Source organism: Orycteropus afer, unplaced genomic scaffold (genome assembly GCF_000298275.1).
Source record: "Orycteropus afer afer isolate SDZICR_OR568_19922 unplaced genomic scaffold, OryAfe1.0 scaffold00255, whole genome shotgun sequence".
NCBI classification, from domain to species: Eukaryota; Metazoa; Chordata; class Mammalia; order Tubulidentata; family Orycteropodidae; genus Orycteropus; species Orycteropus afer.
Window position 1 is genome coordinate 3,753,482 of NW_006921842.1, and position 11,574 is coordinate 3,765,055.

At 36.4% G+C, this 11,574-nt stretch overlaps 1 protein-coding gene across 1 annotated transcript in view; it reads left to right on the forward strand.

The window, feature by feature from the left end:
• Positions 1-11,328, forward strand: part of LOC103204672 (probable small intestine urate exporter) — a 17,503-nt gene extending 6,175 nt beyond the window's left edge. Inside the window, 2 exon segments of the mRNA XM_042782182.1 lie at positions 725-811; positions 11,177-11,328. Of these exon segments, the coding sequence (XP_042638116.1) occupies positions 725-811; positions 11,177-11,328 (239 nt within the window).
• Positions 11,329-11,574: the final 246 nt, after the last annotated feature.

Genomic DNA, 11,574 nt, shown 5'->3' on the forward strand with positions numbered 1-11,574 from the left:
TTCCTGGATTTTATCCCCTTTCTCCTGCTCTTCTGGCCTGCTACTCTGGGCATCCCTGAGTTGTCTCTCCTCACCTGTAACCCTGGGGCTGACTGCTCTTCTGTCCAGGTTCAAGGCTTTTATCCCCTTTCTCCTGCTCTTCCGACCTGCTACTCTGGGCGGGCCTGAGTTTCCCCTCCTCACCTAATCCCTTCAGCTGATTGCTCTTCTCTCTCGCTTCCTGGATTTTATCCCCTTTCTCCTGCTTTTCTGGCCTGCTACTCTGGGTGTCCCTGCGTTGTCTCTCCTCACCTGTAACCCTGGGGCTGACTGGTCTTCTGTTATGCTATCTTTCTTGGCCATAAGTGAATGTTTTCTATGTGCCAAACTTTTTTTATATACATATGTATGTTACATATATATATATATATATTTGCATTTCAAGCTAGCATCAGAACAATCTTAAGAGTCAGCAATCTATAATTATTCCCATTTCACATATAAGGAAATTGAAATACAAATAGACACATATAAGGAAATTGAAATACAAAGAGATCAATAACTTGTCCAAGATTACACAGTTACTGAATAAAGGAGTAGGATTTAAACCTAGATTGTCTGGATTAAAGCTCATACTTGTAATCCCTATAGAACCCAGCTTTGTTAAAAGAGTCTATCTGTAGGAAACATACAGAGTCCATAGCCTGGAAATCTAACCTAGAAAGTGCATGCATCTTGTGTTCAGGGATAATGCTGGGATGTATCATCATCTTTGCTGTAGGTGGTCTCCTCTACCAGACCACAGGGTGGCCCTATGTCCTCTGTATCTTTGGTGAGTTGTATTTTTCAAATCTCAGAAGTTATTTGATGATAGAGAATGCTGGGCATAGTTTTTCCTTTTCTTTCTTTCTTTCTTTTTTTTTTTTTTTTTTTTTATGGGAGTTAGCATAGGTAACCAAATCTTATTAGATATGAATTCTTATATAATCAATGTTGATCATATTTAGAGTTAATCATATGGTGAGTCTTGCTTTCTTTCAAAAGGAAATTTAAATTTAAGTAGCCTGAATGTCAAGCTAGAATAAGCCTTATAATTTTAAGTGCATTATAATATTATTGTCTGCTTCTAAATTGTTACCACAAGTATACACAGAAATTTCATAAGGTATGGAAAATATTATCTTATAGGGATTTTACTTTAAATTTTGCCCTTTAATGTAAAATCTTCTTTTGAATATCTCCAATTATAACAATAGCCAGAGTATCATAGGAATATGATGTTATTGGAAGTAAAAAACAAACAAAAAAACAACTGATCTTAGATGGTGGAGAATAAACCAGTAGAGGCTGCAGGACAGATCAGGCCCATATAAGGTGCAGAATTGAGTATAACGCGGAGAGATGCTGCAGAAATATCCAAAGGACATGTGGAGTGTTTGTGAGGCAATGTTCTGCTATTTCATAAGCTTAACTTTTATCCAGCCCTGGTTGGAATCCTCCCATTGCTATTAGGTATGGTTTGTGTTTGCTTGATTTTGAAGCATTCTCTGAAATCCCATCTGCAAATTGGCTGATTGCTTAGAATGATTCCCAATGTTTTTATTAGAAAATAGTTCTCTTAAATGCAGCATTCTTGTAAAATCAGGTCAAGATACTCACCACATATACACACAAAAAAAAGTGTAAAATTTGATTACTACAACACTTTCAACTTTAAAAACTCTGCCCCTGAAACCTCAAAGGGCACATGACTAATAATATTCACACACTGAGAAAGGCTTGTTGTGTGCTAAGGTCTTTTTCTTTTTTTTTTTTTTTTAACTTTTTTGTTGTGATTTCGGTGAGACTTTACAAAGCAGATTCATTTTACATTCAACAGTCCATACACATTTTGTTTTGTGACATTGATTACAATTCCCACAATGTAACAGCTCTCTTTCCATACCCTCTTGGTGTCTTTGCCTATGCATTCCTGCCTCCTTAGCTTCCTCCTTGTGCAAATGTTGTCCTTCTGATCTCCTGTGGTTGATTGTTTTAAGGAGTGTATCTCCTTGGTATAACTGTTCAGTTCATCTATTGTTTGGCTGAGAGTTAAGCCATGGGAATAAGTCCAATTCCAGGCCCAAAGGGTGACTTGAAACCACAGACTCAGGAGTTTCACCAGTCTGTATCAAGCCAGTAATCTTGGCTTTTTTTTTTTGTTTTTGAATTTTGTTCCATATATTTTTCTCCCACTCTATCCAGGATCTCCAATTTTCATCCCTTTCTGAGTGGTGGCAGTGGTAGCTGGGCACCATTTAGTTCTTCAGGTCTCTGGGTCATGTAGGCTGAGATTCTCTTGGCCCACTAGTCCCTTGGTCTAATTGTTTGCACGTTTCTTTGATTTTCTTCACTCTTCTTTGCTCTGAATTTGTAGACACCAAGAGTTGCATCTTAGATGGCTGTCTACAAGCTTTTAAGACCCCAGTAGCTACTCACCAAAGTGGGATGTAGAACAATGTTTTAGTGTACTATGTTATGCCAATTGAGTTTGATGTTCTCCATGACCATGGTCTTGAGCCCACAGGCCAGTGACTTACTTACTCCCTCAAGGTGCTTAGTTGTGGCTAAGAAGTTGTACTAACTTTATCCCATTAGCTATGTACTGCATATGGATATTTTTATAGCACATACAAATACACATGTAGGAATATAGTCTACCCAACCTATGTATGGTCATAAATATATTCCCATACACCTACCACCCTTGATCCTCTTGCCTGTCTGTCTATGTATCCCCCCTAGATCAGTGTTTGCCATTACTGATAATGCAGTATTATGTATGTAATAGTATTTACTTTTATTGTCCATACCTCCTGTGCACCTCTCAATGTCTTCCTTTTCTTTAATGATATTGTGCTGGTCACATGCTTTTGTTATATTGCCTTTCCCTTCACCCAAATCAATACATGTCTCTTAACCAGCCAGCAGTTTTCCCTCCCCTCCCCTCCAATCGCTGTAGCCAACAAAGAAACTTTCCTTTCCTGTGTAAACCTTTCCTTGACTTTTTATAATAATGGACTCACACAGTATTTGTCATTCTGTGATTAACCAATTTTATTCAGCATAATGTCCTCCCAATTTGTCCATGTTTTGAAGTGATTTGCAGATTCTTCATTATTCTTTAATGTTGCATAGTAGTCTATTGTGTGTCTGTACCATATTTTTTTATCCATTCATCTGTTGATGGGCACTTACATTGTTTCTATCTCTGTAAATAGTGCTGTGATGAACATAGGTGTGCATATGTCTATTTATTTCCAGGATCTCACCTGTTTAGGATATATTCCTAATAGTGAGATTGTTTGATCAAATGGTATTTCTATTTCCTACTTTTTAAGGAAGCTTCATATTTTTTCCACAGAGGCTATACCATTTTACAGTCCCACCAGCAGTGCATGAGTGTTCCAATCTCTCCACACCTTTACCAGCATTTGTTATTTTCTGTCTTGTTTAACTTGCTATTATTGCTGGGTGAAATGATAGCACATTGTTTTGATTTGAATCTGTCTAATTGCTAGTGATTGCTAACATTTTTTCATGTGTTTGTTGGCTGCCTGAATATCTTTTTTGATGTCCATGTCCTTCGCCCATTTTTTAATTGAATTGTTTGTTTGTTTGTCATTGATGTGTTGAAGTTTTCCATAATTTTTAGAGATAAATCCCTGGTCAGATATGTCATTGCCAAATATTTTTTCCCCATCTGTGTGTTCTCTTTTTATTCTTTTGGAGAAGTCTTTTTATGTACATAAGAATTTAACTTTTAGAAGGTCCCAGTCATCTAGTTTATCTTCTGCTATTTATGCATTTTCAGTTATGCTTGATATTCTATTCATGTTATAAATTAAGGTCCCTACATTTGCTCCTATTTTATCTTTCATGAACTTTATAGTTTGGGGTTTTACATTTAGTTCTTTGATCCATCTTGAGTTCATTTTTGTGTATGGTGTCAGGTATGGATCTTGGTTCATTTTTTCTGAAAATGGATATCCAATTTTTATTAAAGGAAGTATCTCTTCCCCACATTAAATGAGTTTCAGCCCTTTGTCAAAGATCAGCTGTCCATGGGGATAGATCTATTTCTGGATTCTCAATTCTGTTCTGCTGGTCTACATGTTTATCATTGTACCAATACCAGTCTGCTTTGAATGCTGAGGCTGCACAGTAGGTTTTGAGATTGGAGGGGTGGTTTTCTTCTTCCTTAGTGCTTTGCATATCTGAGGTCTCTTTCCTTTCCATATAAAATTAGTGATTGTTTCATCTATGTGCTTAAAGAATGTTGATAGAATTTGGATTAGAACTGCATTGAATCTGTAGATTGTTTTAGGTAGTACTGACATTTTCACATTGTTCAGTCTTCTTATTTATGAGCATGACTTGTTCTTCCATTTATGTTGATCTTTTACAGTTTCTTGTAGTAGTGTTTTATAGTTTTCTGTATATATGTTCTTTGTGTCCCTGATAAGATTTATTCCTAAGTTTGTTTGTTTTTTTTCAAAATCTTTTTGGTAGCTATTGTAAATGGTATTGTTTTCCTTATTTTCTTTTCAGATATCTTTTTATTATGTTGAGAAATGTCCTTTCTGTTCCTATTTTGCTGAGAGTTTTTTACCAGGAATGGATGTTGGATTTTATCAAATGCCTTTTCTGCACCAATTAATATGAACATGTGGTTCTTTTCCTTTGTTTCATTTATGTGATGGATTATGTTGATTGTTTTTCTAATATTGAACCATTCTTGTATACCTGGTATAAATCTCACTTGATTATGGTGTATTATTTTTTGATATAGTGTTGGATTCTATTGGCTAGGATTTGTTGAAGATTTTTGTGTCTATTTTCATGAGGGGTATGGGTCTATAGTTTTCCTTTTTAGTGGTATCTTTGCTGGCTTTTGGTATCAAGGTTATGCATGCTTCATAGAATGAATTAGGGAGTATCCCATCCTTTTCTATGTTCTGAATAGTTTGTGTTGGATAGGTTTCAAATCCTCTCTGCATGTTCGATAAAATTCTCCAATGAGACAATGGTCTGTTCAAATTTCCTACCTCAGTCTGTATTAGTTTAGGTAGGTCTTGTATTTCTAGAAATTTGTCCATTTCTTCTAGATTTTAAAATTTGTTGGCATATAGTTCTTCATAGTATCCTGTTATTATCCTTTTTGTTTCAATTGATTCTGCTGTGATGTTGCTCATTTCATTTATTATGTGTGTTGTTTGCATCTTCTCTTTCTTTTCCTTACTTGAATTTGCCAATGGTTTATTAATTTTGTTAATCTTTTTAAAAAACCTGCTTCTAGTCTTGTTGAATTTTTCTATTGCTTTTTTTGTTTTCTGCTCTGATCTTTATTATTTCCTTTCTTCTGGAGACTCTAGGCTTCTTTTTTTGCACATTTTAGAACTGTTGGAATTGTTGGCTTAAGGTGTTGATTTCAGTTCTTTCTTTCTTTTTTTAATGTGTGCATTAATTACTATAAATTGATCTCTGAGTACTGCTTTCACTGTATCCCAAATGTTTTGGTATGTTTTGTTTTCATTCTCACTTGTTTCTAGGAATTTTTTAATTTCATAATTTATTTCCTGTGTTAACCAGTGGTTCTTGAGTAGTGTACTATTCAATTTCCATGTATTTGATTTTTTTTAACCTGATCTTATTATTGACTTCTAATTTGATAGCATTGTGATCTGAGAAGATGCTTTGTAGTATTTCAATGTTTTTAAATTTACTGAGGCTTGTTTTGTGGACTAACATATGGTCTATTCTGGAGCATGAACCATGTGCACTGGAAAAGAATGTATTTTGTGTTTTTTTTGGATGAAGTGTTCTATATATGTCTGTGAGGTCAAGTTAGTTGATTATGTTCTTAAGAACTTCTGTGTCTTTGTTGAGCTTTTTTCTAGTTGTTCTGTCCTTCATTGAAAGTGGTGTGTTAAAATCTCCTACCACTATTGTAGAATTGTGTATTTATCCTTCCAATTCACTTTATGCTTGCTTTATGTATTTTGGAGCTGTTTCATTGGATGCATAGATATTTATTATAATTATGTTTCCTTGGTCAATTGATAATTTTATCATCATATAATGCCCTTCTTTGTCCCTTATGCTGGATTTTGCCTTGAAGTCTATTTTATCAGAAGTTAATATTGCCACTCCTGCTCTTTTGTGGTTTTCATGAACTTGATATATTTTTTTCAACTGTTGCTCTTCACTTTGTTTTTAATCTTTGTGTCTAAGGTGAGTCTCTTGTAGGCAGCATATTGATGATTCTTATTTTCTTATCCAATCTACCATTCTCTTGACTGGTGCATTTAATTAATTCATATTCAGCATAATTAATGGCAGGTATGAATTGAGTGAAATTCAATTCAATTCAGGTATGAAAAAATGCTATCATTCATTTGTTGTGGTGGTGTAGATGGTTTGTTTGTTCCAAATGTTTTTCCATGCTGAGTTCATTTTGTTACTGAGTTTTCTTTCCCTTTTCTTCATTTTTATTGATTTTGTGGTTAGTAAGTCCTTGTGATTTTCTTATTTCTTAGTTTGGCTAAAAGGCTATTAATTTTCTCTGTGGTTACCCTGTAGTAAATTTTTATCTCCCTAAATTTGGAACTACCCAAAGAGGGGTCACTATGAGTCGGGTCCCACTCAATGGCACATAACAACAACAAGAAGTTTGGAACAATCTGTTCTATATTGATTTCATCCTCAATTCCTCTGCATTTGGAAGTTTTGTAATTATACAATTTATTCCCTCTATTTGCTTTGTAGTTGGTGTTGTTTACAGATTGACTCCTCTGATTCTCTGTTTTCCATTTTGCAAGCTTATTTTTAGATTTGGGAAATCTTGTCCTGGGTTGGTTTCTGTGTGGTGTTGTCATGTGTCTTAATCTTAAGTTGTTGTCTTCTTTTGTTAGTTTTCTGTTGGAAGTACTCCTTTAACATTTCTTGTAGGGTTAAGCTGGGTTTTCCAAATTCCCTTAATTTGTTCATCTGTTGTTGTTGTTGTTGTGTGCCGTGGAGTTGGCCCTGACTCATAGCGACCTCTCTTTGGGTTTCTGAGGCAGTATCACTATGGAAATAGATTGCCTCATCTTCCTTCTAAGAAGTTACTGGTGGGTTTGAACTGCCAGTCCTCTGGTTAGCAGTCCAGTGCCTTAGCCACTAAGCTACTAGAGCTCCCTTTGTTCATCTGAGAATGTCCTAATTTCACCATCATATTTGAGGGACAATTTGGTTGGATGTTTAATTCTTGGTTGGCAATTCTTTTCCTTCAAAGTTCTGTATATATCATCCCATCATCCCATTGCCTTCTTGCCTGCATGTTTTCTGGTGAGAAATCAGAGTTTAGTCTTTGCTTGCCCTTTATAGGCAATATTTCTTTTTTCCTCAGCTGCTCTTAAGAATATATATATATATATATATATATATATATATGCTCTGGTAGCATAATGCCTAAGGCATTTGACTGTTAATCAGAAGGCTGGTGGTTCAAACCCACCAGCCACTCCTTGGAAGGACAGTTGGGCAATCTACTTCCGTAGTGATTCCCCAAGGAGGGGCTGCTATGAGTTGGATTCAACTGGTAGTGAGATATATATTTATCTTTTGAATTCCTTATCAGATAGTTCTGTTACCTGTTCTTCCTTGGGGAGATCTCCTAGCTCTATAGCAACCCCTCCTTGGTTTTCTGAGGTGGTATCTCTAGGGAAGTAGATTGCCCAGTCTTCCTTCCAAGGAGTGGCTGGTGGGTTTAAGTCGCCACCTTCTGGTCAGCAGTCAAATGCCTTAGGCACTACACCACCAGTGCTCCTGTATATATATCTTTTGAATTCTTTATCAGATAGTTCTATTACCTGTTCTTCCTTGGGAGATTTCCTAATTCTTTAGTTTGGTCATTTGCTTTTGTTATCTTGTCCTATTTCTTTGTATGACTTGTCACTAACAGGTCATGGTATCCTAGTTCACTCTTCACCATTTTTGTGACACACACCAACCAGGAATTAAAAAGTTCCTCAAAGCAAATTAGAGAATCTATTCACTTTGTGAACATTCAGAGAAGTGTGCACATATATGTTTTGATTATCTCTAGTACCATTCTAACAGAAATACCCACAAGTGGGATGGCTTTAACAAAGAGGAGTTTATTTTTTTATAGTTTTGGAGGCTGGAAGTCTGAGTTTGAAGTGCCAGCCTCTAAGGGCTGGGTAAAAACCCCTTGATCTTGGGCTTCAGCTCTGCCTCCTGCTCCTGGCCCAATGAAGCTGGAGGCTTTTCTTCACTCAAGCAGCTGCTAGCTGCTGAGGCTGACAAACCCAAGGTAGACAAGTAAAAGACACAGTCCCAATATTACCAAACAACATGATAGGTCACAAATTCAAGTCCAGGAAAAGTCCCAAGATCAGCAGGCCACGGCAGGCTGCTGAACAATGACTTGGCTACATGCAGGGTTCATGCGTGCCAAAAAGCTGGAGACCTACCTCCAAGTTGCTTCTTATATACTGCAAGCAGCCCACATCCCTAAAGCAGCTACTCAGCTTCTCCAGTAGATCCCACCATGGAGTTTATTTTTGGGAATGTGAGCATGAGTCTCTATCATGAAGAGGAGCTGCAGTTGGGATGGTGAGGTGTTGTCCACCATCTGTCATTGATCCAATAGTGTAGGTGCTTATCCATTAAATAAGGTGGTTGTTACAGTAGATATAGCTGACTGGTGGGAAGTTAATATCATCTTCCTGTTGGCTGAGGCAAGGGGAAAAAAAAGGAGAAGAAGGACAGGAGAAAAAGAAAAAAAACATAGAATAAAAATAAAAGATAAAAAGGCTAAATCCTTTCCATTGTTTGGATTCTACACAACACTGGATGGTCTCTTTATGCAGGGTAAAAATTCAACTTGTATTTTTTTTTTTTTATTATTGAATTTTAGTTTGGAGGTTGATTGCTCATCAATTAACAGGGTTCAACATTGTAAAAGCTATATAGAAATGTATAGATTGAAAATCTTAATCCTCAACCTTTGCCCAGTCTGCCCTGATCTCTATGCCCACTCCACAAACATTTTTTAAATTAATTTTTTATATATGCTTACATGTTTATAGAAATATCAGCATACATGAATACATGCTCTATTTTCCCAATTTATTTTACACAGAACATAGTTTGCAGTATATGCTGCTATTTATTATATTAGAGGACCTCTGATGGCACTGTGGTTAAAGCACTGAGCTGTTAACAAAAAGGTCAGTGGTTTGAACCCACCAGCCACTCCACAGGAGAAAGATGAGACAGTCTGCTTCTGTAAAAGATTTACAGCCTTGGAAACCCTATGGCACAGTTCTCCTCTGTCCTATAGGGTTGCTATGAGTCAGAATCAACTTGATGGCAGTAGATTTGGTTTGGTTGGTTTTTGTATATTAGTTTTTTGTCACTTAAAATACCTTGGAGATCTTTCATATTAATATATGAAAACTTCCTTACTGAGTAATGCTGTTTCTATTTTTTTTTTTAGCAGTTCTGCAGTGAAAACCTTGCTCATTTGTAATTTTGCATTTGTAAAACTGTTTCTGTAAATTTCTACATATCACATTAGTGAGTCAAAGTGAATATACAGTATGAAATTTTTATATATTGTTAAATGGCCCTCTCTCCTAGTTACCTAATGTTTCCATGAAAAAAACTACCACAAGTGGGGGCTTTAAAGAATAGAATTAATTATTTCACAATTGTGGAGACTACTAGTGCAAATCAGGGAATTAGCTCTAAGTTCTAAGCAAGGATTTTTCTTTCCGTGTTGCCTTAGGTGTTCCTTGGTGTTTCATGCCCCCTGGTGGCTGTATTGTCACATGTTATCTGTCTTTACCCTGTGTATGTGTGTCTTTCCATGTCTGTTTTCTCATTTTATAAGATACCACTCAGAAGGAATTAAGTAAAGAACCCACCCTACTCTGTATGACCTCGTTAGTATAACTAAAGAAACATTCTTTTTTTCTAAACAGAATCGTATTTACATTTACAGATGTAATACCTTCCACATGTATATCCACTCCACACTTATCAACATGATGAGATTCCAAACACCAGGTTGTTATATGAAAATTAATGTTATGCAAAAATGAAGGATGACCAAATCAATCACAAAATAGAGGATGACTACATTATTGCATAAGCACCAGATTTAATCATTACATAATTGCCAGAGTACATCATTACACAACTGCCAAACCACTGAGAATCACGGCCCAGCCAAGTTAACAAATAACTTGTGGTTAACATCACAGCCAGCATTATTTTTGCCTTTCACCTCAGTATTCATTACTGACAGATATATGTAACTGATGTGCAAAAAACTCAATAGGTTTTTTACTATTGTTGTAAATGCAAAATGTCAGATCATGAGGTAATCAATATGTGAGAGTAGGTATTTTGGGGGATACAACTCAATCCATAACTCCCTCCTGAAAGCACTCAGAATTATTGAGAGCACCTATTTCCCTGCAGTGACACCAAAATACACACTAAAAACACTGGATTTTGCCAATTTGTTCCATGAAAAATGGTATCTCAACATAATTTTATTTGCACATCTATTATTATAAGTGAGGTTGAGAGTACCTTTCAATATATTAAATATTTTTATTTTCTTTAAATTGTCTGTTATATCATATCCCTATTTTTTCTGCTTGGTTTTGGTCTTTTTATTTCCAGAGGATATTTATGTAAAATGCATGAGTCCTTTTCTACAAATTCACTCATATGCATATTTTTCCCCAGGCACTAAAATTATACTGACATAATCCAGTAGCAAAAAAAAAAAAAATCTATGAAAAGTAATAAGTACATAGATAAAAGTCACAGAAGTGGGCAATCAGTCCAACCATCAGTCTAGATCATGGTGGAGTGGGTGGTGAGGTCCTAGACCTCACCTCATGTCTCATCCTTAGAGGTGATCCTGTCTGCCCTGCCTTTTGTAGCTGGCTTGACCTGCTTTCTTGGAGGTCTGTTGGCAGATTTTCTCCTTTCAGGCTTATCACTAGCAATTATCACTGAAGAACAAGGAAATTCTTCAGTGCCATAGGTAAGAAGGGAGTCAGTTATAGGCGTGGTTAGTAGAACATCCAGAGAAATCATTTACTTACTCTGTCTGTGTCTATCCTCCCCCCAGGAGTTCTTCTCCCATCCATGTTCATGGTGTCCCTGTACTGGGTCAGATTCAACACCAATGCTACTGTGGCCATCATTATACTATCTCCTGCCTTCCACAGCTTTGGTAACTCAGGAGCCTTTGTTAACTTCCTAGATATTGTTCCTCAGTAGGGATATTTTTGCCTCATCCTCACAGAAGCTCAGTTCATTCAAAGAGCCTTAAATTTGCTCTGACACACAGACAAGATGTGGCATGTGCAGCAAGTCACAGGCCAGTCAGCACTGGCCCCACATGCAAATAATTCCTAGAAGGGGCCTAAATCTGATCAATATAGTGGCTTATAACATCACAGTGCCAAGACCTTAACACAACTATGATCTCTGTTGGAATGCAGCACACAAGATTGGATAATTAAT